We start from the raw sequence: 19,276 nt of genomic DNA, 5'->3' as shown, positions 1-19,276 counted from the left end.
AACACAACCACTGGTGTGACCATTACAAATTATGCAAATATAAAGAAAAAGAGTAAGAAAGGGAAAAAGAAGAAAACAATATAGTATACGGTTTACTCGTCCCTTCTCAAAATAGAGACAACACGAAGGAAGAAAAACGTCTGATATTTTTCTCCTTTTTTCTTTGAGGGAGGGGGGTTTTCTCAAGCATCAATACTATTTCTATAGCAATCCCCAATGAAGTCCGATTGATTTTTTTCGTTGTTATCTATGATAAATGGAAGCGACACCATTGTATTTAGTTCGCCTCTCACGAAGATCAGAGAGATTTATGTTTGGTAGATTTTTAGGGCTTACAACTTTCAATATTCCTTACAAAGAATAAAAGCAAAAACACTTTTTTTTATTCGGTTGTTGTTGTTCTTGTTTTTCTCTCCCTCTAGCAAGCGGAGGTAATACGACAGGATTCATTTCGCAATCCCCAGAAAAAAAAAAACAGTCAAAAATTCTTGCAAGGCCCACTCGAAAAAAAAAAAGACTTTTCCATTCTTTTTTTTCTTGTTAACTTTCTCTTCCTTTCATATCCCTTCCACCTTTATTCCTCATAGAAAGAGCAAATTCAAGAAATCCCTATCATCTCATTTAGAGTGTGATGAAAGGTTGCGGTATGTCAAATAATATTGCCAATTCTCAATCTCACTCCTGCACGTGCCTCTTCTTCTTATTCATCACCTGCAGCCCCAGTAATAGTTCATCTTTCCCCTTCTCCCGCCTTTATCACTACTTCCTGCCATTTGGAGAAGCCCTTCACTACTGGTCTGTCTCCCTCACCCCACAGCAGTGTACTCCAGTGCTCCAGCGAAGGGGGTGTAAAGAAACTAGTCGCATTCGCCTTTTTCTCACGAATTAGAATCACCTCTGCACTTGGCATTCCAAGCCAGTGGGTCTCAAAGTGTAAAAGTGATGGTATGACAGTGGAGAGTAACGCCTGTGTTTGTGTCACATTCATTTCTTTTTGCCTACAGCCTAATACGAGTTCCTCAAGAACAATGGAGAATGGACGGTAGAAAATAATGCGAACTCCAGATTGTAGTCTATACCGTAAAAGAGGCAGATTATGATACCGGTTTAGAGCAGAAAGAGCACCGTGTAACTGAGGGTCTGCCTCACGAATCTGCCAAAGTTCACTATTGTTGCTATTCTTCAAAAAGTAATCAATCAACGTGGCGTACAAACTGTATTCTTGTTCATAATTCGTGGCTTCTGTGTTCACATCGGCTATATCACAACCGCTAGCGTCCACAATATGGACCGGTAATTTAGACTCGGACTGCATGCGATCACGCAATAATCGACACTGCGACATGACAACCGCTGCGTCCTCTCCTTCAATTGCAATAACGTTTCCTCCTGTTGCGGGAAAAGAGAAAAAAACTTTAACAGCATCAAAGAGAGAAACGCATCCCAATTTAGTAGGTGTAAAGTACAATGCACCTGTAATCCAATCTTCCTCATTGTCCTCATTATTATTGGTACCACTCGCTATTATTGACGGTTGATGAACTTCAGGGGCAACTAGGGAGAGGACAGGCATCTTTCGATAATATAATGCATAAGCTACAGCACCACTTTTTTCATCTTTTGAATCAGTAACAAAGCATTCAAAACGATGCATAAGAGGAACATTATTATTCACAAACGACCAAACATCGTCCCTTTCCTTTTCCCATATGTTTAAAAACGCCAACGGATCTGTAACATCTTTATCAGGAACTCTGTGAATTACGGCATCTTTGCAAAGATCAAGGGCAGCTGTAGTAATATGGTTTAACAGCTCTGCATCCTGTACATCTGAATATACTGTTACCTGCTTTACTGGGAACATAATCTATTCCTTTTTTTTGTTGTTGTTCTTCTTTATTCTTTTTTGTGTTTCAAGTGGCCACGTGTGTATGAATGTGTCTATGAATTAATATACATTGAAGAGAGCGATATCAAAGAAGAAGTGAAAGGGAAATGAAATGTGTTAACTACCCGTAAAGCAAGGGCAATTCTTTTTTTTTACTGGTATTCTCCTTCCGAGGTTTAGAAACGGAAAGCAGGCAGAGTGGTGACGAGAGGAGGGAAAAAACGAGCAGCAAGAAAGTTGAAAACAGAAATGTTAGTGTGATATACGCAACCTTGAATTGTGTGTTTGCGTCGTTGTTTTTTTTTTTTTGTTTTTTTTTTTTGTTTTCGCTCGTTCTTACTGACTTGCACTCTCCACCCATTTTCCTGTATATACATCATTTCGGAGAAACATCATAAGTAGAAAGAAGGAAAGGAAAAGCAGCCGCACTCATCTATAAAAAACCCCAAACCCCTCATATTAGCAGGTGTTCTAAGAAGCTCCAATCGATTTACACCAGAAACCACCAAATAACAGCATCACTAAAAAAAAAAAAGAAACGCAGAATTTCCTGTTACTTTTCGGCTGCTCATTCTTCTCTGTAATCTCATTTTGAGACCCTCCATAATTCCTATTCTTCCTTTTTCTCTATCTTTCTCTTTCTCTCTCCATTTGCAATCCCCAGTCCACACACACACACTGCTCCCTCTTCAACTGCACCAGTGCTGCAGTATCCCCTCATGCAGAGCAGCGGCCCGGGCGTCTGACTTCAGTATGGCCTCCCCCGCGGAGACGACCTCCCATCCGGCGAAGGCAACCATCCCGCCCACCCACGACCATCCAAAGTAGAGTGCCAACGAGGTGGCCATCCACGATGGGCAAACGGCGGCGAATAGATATTGCACAACACCGCCAGTGCCAGTGTGGAGATCCGCCACCCGCAGCGGCAACGCGAAGAGGGTCCAGAGAAGTGTGAGAAACACGAGCATACTTAGCAGCAGTCGCAGTTTTAGGACTGTCACCGCCACAGAGGAGTCGGCATGGGCCTCAAGGAGAGCAAAACGAGCGACATTCCAGCGATCGTTTCGGTGTTCAATATCTGACTTTCGTACTTCTTTCTGTAGGCGCACCAATTCAGTTAAGTTAGCAATTGGTATGGATTCCTTCGCTTCTTCATTTTCAATGATATCATTGTTTTCATCCAGATCTTCATAGTTGCTACAGTTGTAACTTTCTCGTTGGATTACCAATTCAGCCACAGAGTGTGGTGGCTTTCGACGGGCTCTTTCTGTACTCAAAGCAACAGTAGGATCATCGGCGAGGAGACCCATGATATACTCGTGTGGCATTCGATCACCAAAGAAAATCCATGTAAGGACAGTAGTTAAAAGAACACATGGTAAAAAACAAAAAACAAAAAAATTCCAGTATCGATCTACTAGTACATCATGCAAAGCAATAGCAAGACTTAATCCCCTGCGCAACCAACGAACTTCTTGACAGTGCCACTGTTTCTCTGGTGATTGATGTCCCTTTAGTCGATCATTCATTACATTGCGTACTCGACGAATATTTTCGAGATTTGCCTCATCCGTGGCATCTTTATTACTTTGAGGTGCACTTTTCCTTACGTTTGTACCACTACTATAAACTCCAGGTGACTGCACATGTTGTACTGGTTCGTTGAACTTGTTATCCCCTTGGTTTGGGTTTTCATTTTTCCGCAGTTTCATCAGGAAATCCACGTAAGAATCAGGGCACGCAAATCCATGTCTAAGGCATGCCGCATGTACACCCAATTCTTTTGGTGGATCAGGCAGTGTGTGATGTCCCTCCGCCTTTAACTCTTTTATTAGACGGGCGACGGTTTCATCGTTCTTTCTCACTCCACCTGCAAGAGACTCAGTATTGGCAGATGCAGAAGATAATGATGGGGAAACAGTAACCAACAGAAATAACAGTAAGCTTACTGCCACCATGAAACGCATGTTTTGACTTTTTGTTGTTGTCGCTCCTATTTTTTTTTTCTTATGAATTGCTTCTGTCTTTGATCTATATATATATATATATGTAACGCTTTTTTTCCTTACCGTTTTTTTTTTTTCACCTAAAGGTTTTCTGTTTCTTCTTCTTTTTCGTTGTAAACAACACACAGTGCAGAGAAAACCCCCAATTGATTATAAGCGAGAAACGCAAAAAATAAAAATAAATACGAGGTGAGAAGACAAAACCAAACAACACAATCGAACAATAATAAACAAAAAACAAACGATTCAATGCATTTTTTTTTCGCACAATATGCCTCCTAATTTGGTCAAACCCTGGCAAAAAAATATATAAAAAAAAATAAACAGAAAACAAAAACAAAACAAATATTCCTATAAAGTTCCAAATAATTCCAACACGAACGTCCCATGAGAGGAAACGTAAAAGAAAAGGCATTAAATATCCAATTTTCTATTTTCCAAGAATCACCCAGCAGAACTTCGGCAAAGTGGCAGATTCTAACGTCCCTTCCTCTCCAGACCACTCCGCGTGGAGTGGATTAGGAGGTGGGTGGGACGGAGAAAGTAAAAAGAAAAAAAAATCAAATCTTAAATCTTTTTCTAACTGTTCAGCCAGACGCTCTGTCACACAGTAACAAACCCAAGGAAAGAAGAAGATTACACAAGTCACCAAAGCCTAGACTGTTATCGGCCAAAAACAAGATACATATCCTTTTCACAAGCTCCTAGCATAAGTAATATTGAGATAAAAAATACAGCCAGAATATACCCTCTCACAAAATAAGGTAGCTAACAGCACTTACTCCCCCACATTTGCCCATGAGGCCACGCTTGGTTCGTCCTTCCTATCGATCCGGCAGAAACCCCGGTGGGAAAACAACGTTGACTCCTCTGGCACCTCCTACCCCACATCCATCTCATGATGCCCAGCAAAAATACCATAGGTGCCACTATAACCCATTCAATGCCCATTGTGCCTGGAACGCCGTTCACGTCCTCTACGGCCACTCGACTCATCACCGACGGCGCGTCCGATTGGACTAGATCACCAGGATCATCAGAACGGGAAACCATCATCACTTCACGTTTCCGATGTCCCTTCAACCCCGACACGGTGGCAGCTCCGCCCAATCCGTGCAGCACACTCTTATTGATCTGCAGACGATGGTCAACGGCACGACCAAAGCTCAGTCCGTGAACATGCAGTTCGTTCTCGTACAGCTCAACAAAACCCCAGGAGGTAAAGGGCGACTGCACAATACCACCAAAAGAAATGAAATGTATAGTGAAGCTCCCATCACGATGGGCAACTGGTAGAGCTGTGTACGCCCAACGATGCGTATGCCCTGTGATAACTGCAGCAACGCAGGGATATTGAGAGACCAACTGCACAACTTCCACATCATTCCAGAGGTTCAGTAAATCTCCACTTGGGTACATGGGCATATGGCAGAACACCAACGCCACCAGGCCCTGCGAGCTGGCATACTCCAGCTGACTACGGAGCCATCGCATCTGTCTTTCCCCAATGCCCCCGTTGAAGTCTCGCATGCTTTTGCGTCGGCGATGAAGGCGGATCATGGCCTCTGCCTCAGATCGTCTGGCAGTGCCTTTTCTCGTGGCGTACGAGGAGAGATCTGTACCGTCAAGCACAATAAGAAGAAACGCCCCGCTCTCCCCCGCACGAAGACTATAGTACCGGGCAGGCATCCCCAGCAAACGGGGTACATCATCTCTCTTCGCTTCCACTACCAACTGAAAATCGTGATTCCCCAGCATCTGGTAGAAGGGGAAATGCAATCCTTTCAAGAGCGAATCAATAGCAGGGAGATTCACTTCAATTTTGTCGTTGACAGTGTCCCCAAGATGCATGACAAGGTCCATGTGAGTTCGATTGGCATTCATTTCATTCACCGCATGCTTCACCTTACCAAGACTCAGACGGAAGTGACGTCGGGAAGCCTCCTCTCTATTGGCGTACTGAATATCACTAAGGATACCGATGCTCAACAAAGGGCGACGATCATACACTGGAAGAATCGGATACAATGTCCGGTTCAAATATGCCCAGGGAGGCAAAACCTCACGTGCCTCACATACAACAACTAAAACCAATAACATCACCCACACGGTGTGAGCCATCGTAGAGCTCTGCCAACTCCAGGCTTCTCTCCTTCTCGGACAATATGCATTGCAAAAGACAGAGCAGAAAAGAAAAAGAGTCTGAACGAGGGGATGCAGCTCCAGGAGAACAAAAAAAAGAAACAATGTGGACAATTATCGGAGGATGTATCACCATATGCAAAAGAAAATAAATACACACACACAGAGAGGAAGCCACCTTGCCCAGATGCACTGAGTAAACAAGAAACGCAAAAACAAAATTTGACACTGAGACTCAGTTCCACACATGCAGATCCCAAGAACAACACCTCCCCTCTTCAAACAGAAGAGGACTCAATCTTCTCATTCTCCTCAAGAAAGCATGGGGGATGAAAATTATAGAATACCACAAGATACACCGACAGAGAGACACCATACATGCCACCTTCCAGAAGAAACACACAAGATGCATTACAGCACAGCATTCGCTATCCTCCGCAGCACTACTCCACAAAGGGCGAAGAAGGGTGTTAACATTGGTACAGCAAGGGGTGCGCGGGGACTCAACGAACAGAATCCTCGCACCCTTCAGACAGAAGCCCGTACCAACTATTTCCCTTTAAAGACTAATTTCTACCCTTTGCTTGGCAGGAGAAATCCTTTTTATGGAATACACCGGCAGAAACCCCGGTGGGAAAACAACGTTGACTCCTCTGGCACCTCCTACCCCACATCCATCTCATGATGCCCAGCAAAAATACCATAGGTGCCACTATAACCCATTCAATGCCCATTGTGCCTGGAACGCCGTTCACGTCCTCTACGGCCACTCGACTCATCACCGACGGCGCGTCCGATTGGACTAGATCACCAGGATCATCAGAACGGGAAACCATCATCACTTCACGTTTCCGATGTCCCTTCAACCCCGACACGGTGGCAGCTCCGCCCAATCCGTGCAGCACACTCTTATTGATCTGCAGACGATGGTCAACGGCACGACCAAAGCTCAGTCCGTGAACATGCAGTTCGTTCTCGTACAGCTCAACAAAACCCCAGGAGGTAAAGGGCGACTGCACAATACCACCAAAAGAAATGAAATGTATAGTGAAGCTCCCATCACGATGGGCAACTGGTAGAGCTGTGTACGCCCAACGATGCGTATGCCCTGTGATAACTGCAGCAACGCAGGGATATTGAGAGACCAACTGCACAACTTCCACATCATTCCAGAGGTTCAGTAAATCTCCACTTGGGTACATGGGCATATGGCAGAACACCAACGCCACCAGGCCCTGCGAGCTGGCATACTCCAGCTGACTACGGAGCCATCGCATCTGTCTTTCCCCAATGCCCCCGTTGAAGTCTCGCATGCTTTTGCGTCGGCGATGAAGGCGGATCATGGCCTCTGCCTCAGATCGTCTGGCAGTGCCTTTTCTCGTGGCGTACGAGGAGAGATCTGTACCGTCAAGCACAATAAGAAGAAACGCCCCGCTCTCCCCGCACGAAGACTATAGTACCGGGCAGGCATACCCAGCAAACGGGGTACATCATCTCTCTTCGCTTCCACTACCAACTGAAAATCGTGATTCCCCAGCATCTGGTAGAAGGGGAAATGCAATCCTTTCAAGAGCGAATCAATAGCAGGGAGATTCACTTCAATTTTGTCGTTGACAGTGTCCCCAAGATGCATGACAAGGTCCATGTGAGTTCGATTGGCATTCATTTCATTCACCGCATGCTTCACCTTACCAAGACTCAGACGGAAGTGACGTCGGGAAGCCTCCTCTCTATTGGCGTACTGAATATCACTAAGGATACCGATGCTCAACAAAGGGCGACGATCATACACTGGAAGAATCGGATACAATGTCCGGTTCAAATATGCCCAGGGAGGCAAAACCTCACGTGCCTCACATACAACAACTAAAACCAATAACATCACCCACACGGTGTGAGCCATCGTAGAGCTCTGCCAACTCCAGGCTTCTCTCCTTCTCGGACAATATGCATTGCAAAAGACAGAGCAGAAAAGAAAAAGAGTCTGAACGAGGGGATGCAGCTCCAGGAGAACAAAAAAAAAAGAAACAATGTGGACAATTATCGGAGGATGTATCACCATATGCAAAAGAAAATAAATACACACACACAGAGAGGAAGCCACCTTGCCCAGATGCACTGAGTAAACAAGAAACGCAAAAACAAAATTTGACACTGAGACTCAGTTCCACACATGCAGATCCCAAGAACAACACCTCCCCTCTTCAAACAGAAGAGGACTCAATCTTCTCATTCTCCTCAAGAAAGCATGGGGGATGAAAATTATAGAATACCACAAGATACACCGACAGAGAGACACCATACATGCCACCTTCCAGAAGAAACACACAAGATGCATTACAGCACAGCATTCGCTATCCTCCGCAGCACTACTCCACAAAGGGCGAAGAAGGGTGTTAACATTGGTACAGCAAGGGGTGCGCGGGGACTCGGTGTTGCCTCCACTGAGAGAACAACATGTGCTCCGAAAAGGACTGAAGTAAGTGCTGCCACAGAATACCATGAAGAAGCTATCCACGATGACCGTAAGGCAGTAGTGATAACGGATTGTGAAGCACCAAATCCCAAGAAATATGCCCAATTTGTTTCGAATAGTTTTAAGGTTGATGAGAGTGTCAAACGTTTTTGTTGACGCGTTCTCCGATCGAGTACATATTGTGAAGAAAGTCGGTAATCGAAAACATAAAAGGCGTACAACCAGCTGTTCATCATAAAAGCAATCTGAGTCCCTATTGGGGAAGGTATTATCATTTCAACTATCACAGACACCATTGCATATACTGTTGTTACAAGGAATTTAAACATAATTTCGCTAACTGAAACAACGGCAGTATGAAATGAAGGAGGTCCATCAGTAATTTTTACCTTAGTAGGGGATGTTATTTCTTCTACCTTAGAAGGTCCTTCTACTGTACCTCGCGTAGCTGCAACAGCTGCTCGGCGTTTCTTTTCTTTATAAGCTTCCACATAAAGGGCGTTGTACCAGCGCAAACCAAGAACCTGAATAAGTGCATACACTGGTAGTACCCACATTGCATCAAAGACTGGAAACCAGAGTTTAGTTACGAGCCCTACTCCACTTCTTGCTGCTGCTATTGCTGTTGCTGTTTTTTCACTGCTGTTCACCACCGCGTTGCTGATAGTAGTAGCAGTCCCAACATTAGCCATAGCACTACTACCCCCACCCCAAACAACGCCCCCACCAAAGGTTAACATGGGGTAAATAAGAAGAGATGTTATCCATAGACTTAAGAAAAAGACGGCATTGACTATCAAACATGAGTGCAGTGTTCTACGAAGGTTAGCGTTTGCACGTATGTAAGTAAATAACTTTACAAAGTCCAGACTCTGAAGAACACCAAAAGCAAATCCACAAAATATTGCTAAAACACCAACAGCAACACGCTTCGGAAGAAAATAAGTTTCCTCTGATGGCATGAACACTAATTTTTACCTTAAGTGAGGTAACTTCCACGTCACCCAATAATCACAATCTCACTTCCCCTTTGCCTCGGTAGTTTGTTTCTTTTTTTTTTTCCTTTTCCCTTTCCCTCAAACCTGTAGGAGGGCACTAGATATGACCTTGTTAATGCAACGTGTATCTACAACGAGGTGAAAAAAAAAGGGGGAGTAAAGGATTTCGAAAGAAATGTAGAAACTTACGTACTCAACTTATCAGTAAAGAGATAAATGAGAAAAATAATTTGAGAAATACAAGATGCAGAGGTAAATAACCTTGAGAACCTTCTTCAAAAATAGAAGATGAACTGCTACCAAAAAGATACACAAATATGACATGGGTGTCTCTGTATCGTCGTGTATGAGTGGAATATGTAAGGTGAGGTCAGTGGATGGTAATTTGCAGAACACACAATGGAAAACAAACAACACGGAAAAAGAAAAAAAAAGGGAGTCATATATTTGCAATGAGCATCAATACTCGAAGGAAGAAAAAAGCAAAAAAAAAGACATAAGCAAAAAAGAAGAAAAATGTCTTTCCCATTCATACCCCCACCCCCACCTCTCGCCACCAAAAGGAAACACACCTATACACACACACAAACATATATATATAGAAAGGGTGTAGAAAAAACGTGGTTCAGAGGAATTTGTGTTCTACCGACATCGCCCAAGAACTTGCTGGGCAATAAAAGTTTTTACGTGTTGTAGTGAAGTCAATGGATTGATGAAGTGTGGCTCTGGAGAGAGTTCTATGCGGGCAGTCCCTGAAAGAGAAGTATGGCCGGACCCGCCCTCTGCAGAAGGTATTGGTATTGGTATTGGGAAAGTCCCACTAGAGGGTTGAATATCTCCTCCAACTGTTGTTGATATCATTGGGGAAATAGTAGAGGAGGGAAGTGTTGTGGTATTTGTGACATTACCGGACAAACGACGAGATAACTTTGTTGTTGCTGTTGTTGTGGGTAAAAGCTCAAAATCAAACTTGTGTCGAAGCACAGATACGCGTCGTTCTGGTAATTGTAGACAGACCAAAAAAGGTTCTCCTTCAAATGGTGGTAACAGGTGTTCATTCTCTTCTAATACTTCAGAAAGAACATATTCCTGCAGCATAGCCTTTTCATCTTTTACTATACCATTGTTAGAATCGTCACCACTATCACTTCCACTTCCAGATTCTTCAGCCTCGCTATCGCAGTCCTCTCGTTTCTCCACAATGGCATCAATAATGTATACAGGCAAGAATAATGTATGATTATAAAATGATATTGCAGGGTGTTCTTCAGTTATTGCTGTAGTTTTCCCAAAGAAATGTGTGCCGGAATTCCGTGACTGATGCAATTCTTCCCAACCTCGACCAAATACATACTGATTGAAAGTAGGAAGACTAGCGATAGCAGCAGCAGCAGTAGTGGTAGCATGAGAAAAAGACCCTACTCTCGATGAAACACAACTCTTTTCAACGTTCTTTGAAAGTTTTTCCATCTCCTCTGACCACCAAAGACCGGCCTCATGCAAGACTGCAGCACATGTGCGATGAAGTCCTGATGAAACCTTACCCATTCCACAAAGAAGGAATAAATAACCTCCTTCTGCAACAACTGACTTAATCGCATCGCAACAACTCGTTGGGGTTAGACACTCACTAACAATAGGAAGTCGAAATGGAAGACTTGGTAAACCAAAACATTTATCTTTATTATTCTTCACTTCTCCACCAATATGCCATGGATATTTTTTTGGAACACCGTCACGAAGAATTGATCGTTCTCCATGTGTACAAAGGACATTTAACTTTGTGTTAGATGTCGACTTTGATGTGAATCCCTCACTAACAGATTCATCCGTTTCAGAGTTTTGGTCAACTTTAATAACAACGAGACGTGGGAATACGTGAACATCAAAAAGTTCTAAACATTTTTCAATCAAAACTTGCTGTTTGGATCCAAAAGTTGGTGAAATACACAACCACGAAAAAGGCATTTCACCAAGAGCATCATAGAGTTGATCCCTATCAACATCACAGCTAACGTACATAACTTGAAAACGATGAACTGGTACCTGTTGTTGTTCTTTTCTCTCTTCTTCTTCCTCTTCCTTCTCCTCATCTCTGTGTTCTTCCAGTTGCCCTTGGGGTTCATCAACAGTCAAACCCTTTATTGGGGTAGTTTCACCTTCCACCACATCTAATGAAACATCTTCATGATCCTTCTCTTGTGGTGAACCAAGAAATATTATTTTCTGTGATGACTCTTTTGAAGAGAAACCCCGTGGTTCGCTTTCCATTAAAATCGCACTATCGTGAGGATTACTTGAGGTCCCCATTTGGTAAGAAAGTAATCCATTTGATCCCTCTAACGGACGTCCACTGAAGCGAAGCATATTAAGTGCTTTGTTTTCCACACCCCAGCCACTTAATCTTAGATCATCATCCTCTTCATTATCATTATCATTATCATCACCATTGATAGTGTTATTGTTACCACTAGAATCATTGGTAGTGGACCAAAGACGATGTAGTTGGGGAACAAAACTATTACAAGAAGGATGCCACCCACCTCCAAAGTACAAAAGAAGATGCGTAGCCTCATCCAGGTGATTATCTAAATGAGAAACATGGTTTAATTCATCCACGCTACCAGTTTGAATAGAGGTACCACCGTCAAGGATATCTCCTACACGATGTGCATTTAAAACGAGATCCTTAAGATGTGATGAAAAAGAAAAATTGTTTGTAGTTTCCTCTGCATTGTTATTAGAGTTACTCTTACCCTTATTTCTAACCCAAGGGAAATCTGAGTAAAACCTCACAGGGTGACATTGTTGTTGGCGTTCCAAATCTACACCTTCTAATGGAAGTGGATGCCAATCATCATCTGTCTTTGAATTCATCTCATGTTCAATATATTCAAGTGCACGTGTAGTTAAAAGTGTACCAGAAGGGTCAAATAGTAGTACTGAGGGCCATGATGTGAGATCAAAGGTTTGAATAACTTGTCTGTAAGCGGCTGTACTTTCCAATGAAAACCATCCAGCAAAAAAAGGGTTACTAGTCACTGTTGTACCAAGAGAAACTGGCCCTACATGTGGTGTAGAAGAATCAACGAGTGAAGTAATCGATAAACGTCCTGTAGGATATCCAAATACAGCATCTCCCACTACACCGTTATCAAAGGATGTTGTTAGAAAGTGATCCTTTGAATGTCCTACGGAATGTATAGAGTCATCCGTGGTATTGGTTTGACATACCTCCAATACCGCGATGGGAAAATGGAGAGATCCATTTTCCTCTGTAGAACTAGTTGCTAATTGTTGAATTAAAAGTTTAGAATAAGAATAAAGTGTAGATTTAACACGATGTGCTGTAATATTCTTATTAAGAGTTGTATCAAGTATCTGTGATGTATTTTGAGCGGTCACGGGTCCCGCAGGTGTGTAAGACAATTTTAAGGGGTTAGGGGGGGCCATAACGTTACTTACCGACGATGACGCAAACCCAAGGGTCCCAATTCCGGCATTAGATGACGTTAATACATTAGGTACTGTTGTAGTGGGTTTACAATTATTGAGATCACTGTCGTGAGGTTCAGGGAGATATAACAGCACATATTTCCCTTTTAATTGTGTGACGGGGACTTGCACAATACTGTTTTCTGTTTCTTCTACTTCTTCTTCTTCTATACTCCCACAAGTACATCCACTACATCTCGAACCGCGATATTCCCCTGTATAACTACTCCCACTTTCTTCTAAATGCAGTGTTTTTGACTGGCGATGGTTGTTAACTTTAATTCCATGTTTTGAAATAAGAATAGACCCAAAAAGATTATACATGACTAAGTTCCTTTTGTTTGGGTTTTCTTTTTCCTTTGGGTTTACTTGTTCCTACTATTTCTTTTTTTTTTAATTTTTCTTCCTTTGTTTGCTATAAGTAAGCAAGAGGTGAAGGAAAGAAAGAAAAAAACCGGCTGACCACAGAAAGTACAGAAACCCCCGCTAAGGAATAAAAAGAAGAGAAAAAGAGAAAAGAAAAACAAAGCGAGAAAGAAGAATAATTACAAGAAATTCCTTCTCCTCCTATGCACATAAACATACATATGTAGAAGAACAAAAAGAAATCAAGGTATTCATTCAACTATAAGGATATAAAAAAAAAGGAGTAAAAGTAAGAGTAGTAAAGGGGAAGGAAAGTGAATGAAAGTTATTATTACTTCCTCAACCTTAACCTACGTCTAAACCCTCTCAATTCCACACTGTACATTGGATAATAATAATAATAATAAGAAGAATGACAATAAAACAAAAAGGAAAGCAATGATGTACATCAAAAAAAAAATTAGACTTTTTTGTTAACTTGGTTTTGCAGAGCATTATATTGTCTTTTCTTTTTTTTTTTTGGAGAAGCGTTACTCTCCTATTTGCATGCATGAATTCATTCTTCTCCTACTTTGTTGTTGTCTCTTTGTCTTTCTTTATGCAATTGAAATAAATGGTGGTGATGGTGGTGGCGGTTGTTCTTTTCCTTTCCGCTGAGTTGTCTTCTCCATTCTCTGTTTACTACTCATACAACTCTTTACTTACTGCCGTGGGAAACGTGAGACCAGGTATGCAAATTTCTCAAATGTGAGTACTCCATCTGTGGCGAGTGCCTCCACCTCCTCCACGAACTCCGCCTTTGCCCGCTGATTCACTCCAAAGTCACGTTCGAGTTCATTAATGGCTGTTAAGAAGGGCACAACACCAACTGTGCCAGTTCCTGTAACATCCATACATTCAAACCACTCCCACACATCACTCTCCTCAATAGGCATTCCTGTGAGGTTCAGCAGGGTTGGTCTTGTGTATGTATCTTCCACAGTGCGCTTATCATCACGTATAAGACGTAGCGCCTGATATCCTCGACTTCTGTACAATACAGGACTTGCCTGGTATTGTTGTTCACGTGAGTGTGCAATAGATATATGTTCCTCTGCAGAGGATTCAGCCACAACATCACCTCTCTTCGGGGAATCCACGTTGGCAGAGTGAGCATCTGAGGCTTCTTCATATGTGCTTGCATGTGGTCGGGTGTGCACATCTGACATGGGAGTAGAAATATCATCCGATTGCTTTGCCGGAAAAGCCATTAATGGTTCGCCTGATATCTGCGATTTAACCAACGCCGTTAATTTATCGTGCTTTTCCTCCCCTCCCGTCGTTGTTGTTGCGGTTGTTGCTGTTGTTGTTGTTGTGGGGTCTGTTATCGCCTTAGACTCGTGTATGGGTGATGAGGCCAACGCCACGTAGCTGCGATCACGTCTTCGCACCTCCAGTGCTGGACCTTTGAGAATCGGTTTTGTCAAACCATGTTGCTGCACTTCATCACCATCTCTTGCGAGGTAAGTGTTCATTTCCTGCGCAAAGGCCTCCTGCTCCAGTAGTGTCAACATTTGAAACGCTGTTAAGAGATGTAAAATACGCTCTTTAGATTCACTTTCAAGCAGGTTGAATAGGCGTCCGGCAGGTGCCGCGTCACCACCGCTTCTATTACTTGCCCGTCTTTCAACTGCTGCTACTGCTGTAGGAAATGACATTATTTTTCTTTTTTATGTCTTATCCCTTTTTTGTTTATTATTATCTCTTTTCCTTTTTTAAAAAAAAAATGTACGTCGCTGCTCCTGGTCTGCTAAAAACAATAATAGAAAGAAAAAAGAAAAGGAAGCACATTAACGTCATTTAATACACAATCAAAGAGTTGAGAATGGTTATTGATCTCTTTGCGAGAAAAAAAGGACGATCCCCTGCATATTGGTTAATTATATCCCCTCGAACTCAAAACAACGATTTTGTTTTCCTATCTTTTCCTTCAAGTGGCTCCTTTTTTTTTTTCTTTCACATTCACTCCCTTCATATTGTTTCTTTTTTCGTTTCGTTTTTCCTCATGTTGTTTCGCTTCCCTTTCACCGACTGAGTTCTTTTTTCTTTTTTGTTCAAAACGTTTTTTTTTTTTTTTCCTTCACCCCATCCCTTTGGCATCCTCTCGCTTTTTTTTCCTTGCTGCTTCTCCACCCAAAACACAAAGAAAAGAGATTCCGCACAGGAACTACATGCGTAATGAAAGTAGTACAGTCATTTCTCAGTTGGGACAGCGAAAAGAATACTCAACACATAAAACACAGATATCGATTACACCTTTTTCACCCCACCGCACTATAATTCATTCAGTTTTCTTTTTTTTCGTATTCCCAAGATTCATTTCGTTTTTTTTTTTTTTTTGTTGTTTTCTTTTTTTTGTCTTTTCTTCACATTCTGGTTTTTTCCCTTCCATCCTGGATCACTTTCGTGTACCATTCTCACACCTGTTTAGTGAAAGAGCGACGGAAAAACAGAGAGGAAGGGGAAGGGAAACACAGACAGAGAGCGAGAGCGGAGGAAATAATACAAATAGAGATAGAAACGGAGGAAGAGAAGAGCGAAGAGAAGAGAAGAGGGAAATTAATAGTAATGTGGCAATGTGGAAAGAAAAAAAGAAGGAAAAAGGGTCACCCCATTCCCCCCTCTCTATTTCTCTCACATATTCACTCAGTCCCTAATTACTTCGCACACCACCACCTCCCTCATCGCTCTTCCCCTCTCTTTTTTTTTCGTTTTGTCAAAATACACACACCCATATACATACGCACGCACGCGAAGGTACACACACAGACCCACACATACATATTCCTCTTCCCATTCCCCCACCCCCTCCATCCTCCTTCATTCATTCATTCATTCATTCATTTTCACTCTCTCCCTCATTTCTTCCTTCCTTCATGCCTAATCGCGCCATGGGAAGTCGCGTCCTTCGGGGTCATTCAACAGCCGCTCTCGCCCGCGGGTGCCGACGACGGCGCCGGTGTCGGCGTTGACGGCCACCAGCCGCGGAATGGAGTCGACCTCGAAGGCCCGTCCGAGTGCCTCCGCCTCGCTGCGGTTGGGGAAGGGGAGGGCGAGCCACGGCATCTTGGCGTAGTACGACGCGAACTCCGACGCCTCCTCATCCCACGAGACGAGGACGACCTCGAAGTTCTTCGACGCGTGGTACTTCTCGTAGAACTCCACGAGGGTGGGGGTGAAGCCGCGGCAGGGCGGGCACCACGAGGCGGAGAAGTAGAAGAACACCGTCTTTCCAGCAAGACTGCTGAGAGGCACTTCACCCGACTTGGAGAGCAACTTGACGCTGCCGGGAACAAACTTGGTCAGACCAGACATATTCTTTTTTTTTTTGTTTCCTTGTTTGTAAAGAAAAATCGCAAATAAGACCTTGACTTTCTGTAGGTATATATATATATATATATATAAAGAGTAGAAAGAAGTGGGAAGGAAAAGAATGGAACATGTGCAATCGCACCTCTACCACATTGAGTTAATAGTAACAATAAACCATTCTTTAACACTCAAACTATATTTCTTATCCAGGCACCGATTCTTCAATCATGTCGTTCTCTAATCCCCTTGTTTTTTCATTGTAGTGTGGGAAATCAAGACGCAGAAGATAAATAATAGATCTCGTCAAACATAAAACTAAACAAGTAAATACAGGAAAGAGAGTATATATTTGTATAAGGGGAATAACAAAGAAAGAATATAAAAAAAAAGAATGCAAACACAACGTAGAGAGAACCACATCTTCCCACTGCCTAACTTCTAGTTTGCTTTAAGTGGCATGATGCTAACCCTTGTGTTATCATTTTCTACGTAATCAAAGTGCATATGCAATAAAACAACAGAAATCCTATAATAATGGGATATTTCCAATCTCTCTTTTTTTTAGTCTTCGTAGTTGTTTTCAAACTTTATTTCCCTGTTATCTTCCCCTCTTCTTGTTTCTCTTTTTCACCCTTTCCTTCAAGAAGAACAATCACGTCATTAACAACCGCACAAACATATACGCGTGGAACAGCGAACCAAAAAAGACAACATGGCGTAAACGGAAAAAAAAGGAAAGAATGACAACAAAAAAAACAGAAAAAAAATGGAAGGACCTCGATCAAGTACCCATATATTACTATGCATACAATAAATACGGGAATTATTTCCAAAAGTAATATATGAACAGAAGAAAAACCGCCCATAATAACATTTGCCGCTGCCAGCTGGAGTCCTGCACCACACTCCCCTCCTTTGATTCATCCCATGGAAACCCCTCTGCGGTATCCAATGTGTGCATAACCAAATCTCGTGCCTTGCGTGTCATAAGTTTCCCACTTTCCAGATCAAATAACAACAGTGTTGGGATTCCAGGGATTTTATACCGCCACATTAACATCTTGCTCACGGAGCCGGCCTGCTCGTACGGCAACGCCAGCCAATTTCCATGCGACCCCTCACCCCCGCGCACCGCAGAGCGGCTGTACTTTGGATTAAAAAAGTACGCCAGCATAGAGCGTGAATCCCGATCCTGAGAGACGAACACAATCTCAAAGTTAAGTGTTTCGTGAAAAGACTCATAAAACTTGGCAAGTTCTGGTGTGAAGAGTCGACACGGTCGGCACCAACTGGCGGATAAGTACAACATTAAGTACTTTTTTCCCGCCAGTGCACTAGTTGCAGCTACGGTGCTGTCATCCTGGCGTAAAAGCTCCAGTGAACTGTTTCCAAGAATTTTTGTCAGCACTTCCTCGATTGGCATGATCTACGTACGTTTATATACATATATCTGAATGTATGAAGAATATGGGGTAACTGAGCTTGACTCTTGTGAATAGTAATCCTCTCGTACCCCTTGTTCTACCTCTACGGTGTGTACTTTTATTCTGTTTTCTTTGATAGGTGTGATACGGATTCCCTGTCACACAGTAATTGCGTATTTTTTATGCAAGAGTCCAGACTTGTGTTAGTTGTTCTGGTAAGAGTGGGTGTTGATTACCCTTACATGATCAACCAAGTATACAATTGTATCCCATTAGATATATAAACACAGAGAGAGAGAGAGGGAGAGAAAGAGAAGAAAGAAGAAAAACATTTATAAATAAAAGCAATAGTATATATATATATATATATATATATATATATAGCTGCAATAACTGTAATAGCCACAAGACCAACCATAGAGAGAAAAATATATGGTATATTACCCATTGCTCAATTGCTGCATAAACCTCCCCCTTTTCCCCACCAATCCGATGGCATTGTATGACACCCAAGATATTTTTTTAACAACAAAAAAAAAGGATTTTTAACAGAAGTACAAAAAAAATGATAAGAAGGGAAAAAAAAAGAAAGAAACCACGGTGGATGATCAAAAAGAAAAAAACAATAGAACCTAAAACAAAGCGATTTCAAATAAGCATCGTTTGAGATGCTTTTTGCCTTCATGATATTCACAACAAATGGATGTAACAAACACTGGATGTGATTATCAATAGAGTAATTAAGAGAAAGAAAGAAAAAAACGGAAAAGCAATACGGTTCAGAGAACCAGGTGTAATAAAAGTGAGTGTTCCATACATGAAAGAGATAGTGTGTAAGAATAATAGAAAAAACTCAAAAAAAATCTTCATGCATACCTGTGCATGTGTGTGTGAGTGTGTGTAGGTGTAAGTGTGTGAGATAAAGTGTACAATATGTGTATGTGAAGAAACATAATAAAAGTAATTATACCAATAACAGAAATAACAACAGAAATATGCCTCCTATTGCAACATAAAAGAGAGAAAAAAATAAACGGGAAAAAAAAAGAAATAAACACTCCTCTTTTTGTCACCAATGGGGCCAAAGAAATTCTTTAAAACAATATCAACAACGCACAGAAATAAGGATA

The 19,276-nt window shown here is 42.2% G+C and overlaps 9 protein-coding genes across 11 annotated transcripts; all 9 read right to left on the bottom strand.

The window, feature by feature from the left end:
• Nucleotides 1–730: 730 nt before the first annotated feature.
• Nucleotides 731–1,864, bottom strand: LSM04_002305 (uncharacterized protein; the record flags this gene model as incomplete). The annotated part of the gene is made up of 1 exon (XM_067336127.1): nucleotides 731–1,864. The coding sequence occupies one exon, from the start codon at nucleotides 1,862–1,864 to the stop codon at nucleotides 731–733; it is 1,134 nt and encodes a 377-aa protein (XP_067192413.1).
• Nucleotides 1,865–2,577: 713 nt separating this feature from the next.
• Nucleotides 2,578–3,855, bottom strand: LSM04_000626 (uncharacterized protein; the record flags this gene model as incomplete). Its single annotated transcript, XM_067336126.1, has 1 exon — nucleotides 2,578–3,855. The coding sequence occupies one exon, from the start codon at nucleotides 3,853–3,855 to the stop codon at nucleotides 2,578–2,580; it is 1,278 nt and encodes a 425-aa protein (XP_067192315.1).
• Nucleotides 3,856–4,662: 807 nt separating this feature from the next.
• LSM04_002766 (Calcineurin-like phosphoesterase domain) lies at nucleotides 4,663–6,015 on the bottom strand (the record flags this gene model as incomplete). The annotated part of the gene is made up of 1 exon (XM_067336124.1): nucleotides 4,663–6,015. The coding sequence occupies one exon, from the start codon at nucleotides 6,013–6,015 to the stop codon at nucleotides 4,663–4,665; it is 1,353 nt and encodes a 450-aa protein (XP_067192436.1).
• Nucleotides 6,016–6,602: 587 nt separating this feature from the next.
• On the bottom strand, nucleotides 6,603–7,939 carry LSM04_009656 (the record flags this gene model as incomplete). 3 transcript variants are annotated; one of them, XM_067336121.1, is made up of 2 exons in its annotated part: nucleotides 6,603–7,435; nucleotides 7,489–7,939. In XM_067336121.1, 2 exons carry the CDS (start codon nucleotides 7,937–7,939, stop codon nucleotides 6,603–6,605), a joined length of 1,284 nt encoding a protein of 427 aa, XP_067192803.1. The 3 variants fall into 3 exon arrangements, with proteins under 3 accessions (XP_067192803.1, XP_067192805.1, XP_067192804.1); XM_067336123.1 differs by lacking the exon at nucleotides 7,489–7,939 and having other exon boundaries at nucleotides 6,700–6,748; nucleotides 6,823–7,349; XM_067336122.1 differs by having other exon boundaries at nucleotides 7,376–7,939.
• A 434-nt stretch (nucleotides 7,940–8,373) lies between these two features.
• On the bottom strand, nucleotides 8,374–9,474 carry LSM04_008864 (uncharacterized protein; the record flags this gene model as incomplete). The annotated part of the gene is made up of 1 exon (XM_067336120.1): nucleotides 8,374–9,474. The coding sequence occupies one exon, from the start codon at nucleotides 9,472–9,474 to the stop codon at nucleotides 8,374–8,376; it is 1,101 nt and encodes a 366-aa protein (XP_067192766.1).
• A 678-nt stretch (nucleotides 9,475–10,152) lies between these two features.
• LSM04_001221 (uncharacterized protein) lies at nucleotides 10,153–13,329 on the bottom strand (the record flags this gene model as incomplete). Its single annotated transcript, XM_067336119.1, has 1 exon — nucleotides 10,153–13,329. The coding sequence occupies one exon, from the start codon at nucleotides 13,327–13,329 to the stop codon at nucleotides 10,153–10,155; it is 3,177 nt and encodes a 1,058-aa protein (XP_067192348.1).
• Nucleotides 13,330–14,072: 743 nt separating this feature from the next.
• On the bottom strand, nucleotides 14,073–15,068 carry LSM04_007577 (uncharacterized protein; the record flags this gene model as incomplete). The annotated part of the gene is made up of 1 exon (XM_067336118.1): nucleotides 14,073–15,068. One exon carries the CDS (start codon nucleotides 15,066–15,068, stop codon nucleotides 14,073–14,075), a length of 996 nt encoding a protein of 331 aa, XP_067192697.1.
• A 1,222-nt stretch (nucleotides 15,069–16,290) lies between these two features.
• On the bottom strand, nucleotides 16,291–16,725 carry LSM04_002717 (Thioredoxin-like fold; the record flags this gene model as incomplete). The annotated part of the gene is made up of 1 exon (XM_067336117.1): nucleotides 16,291–16,725. The coding sequence occupies one exon, from the start codon at nucleotides 16,723–16,725 to the stop codon at nucleotides 16,291–16,293; it is 435 nt and encodes a 144-aa protein (XP_067192432.1).
• An 820-nt stretch (nucleotides 16,726–17,545) lies between these two features.
• LSM04_000837 (Thioredoxin-like fold) lies at nucleotides 17,546–18,145 on the bottom strand (the record flags this gene model as incomplete). The annotated part of the gene is made up of 1 exon (XM_067336116.1): nucleotides 17,546–18,145. The coding sequence occupies one exon, from the start codon at nucleotides 18,143–18,145 to the stop codon at nucleotides 17,546–17,548; it is 600 nt and encodes a 199-aa protein (XP_067192329.1).
• Between the last annotated feature and the right edge of the window lie 1,131 nt (nucleotides 18,146–19,276).

The sequence above is a fragment of the Trypanosoma melophagium genome (genome assembly GCF_022059095.1).
Source record: "Trypanosoma melophagium isolate St. Kilda chromosome Unknown ctg2segment0, whole genome shotgun sequence".
Classification (NCBI taxonomy): Eukaryota; Euglenozoa; class Kinetoplastea; order Trypanosomatida; family Trypanosomatidae; genus Trypanosoma; species Trypanosoma melophagium.
The sequence above is the reverse complement of the archived record's forward strand: the minus strand, read 5'-3'. Positions and strand labels throughout refer to the sequence as shown.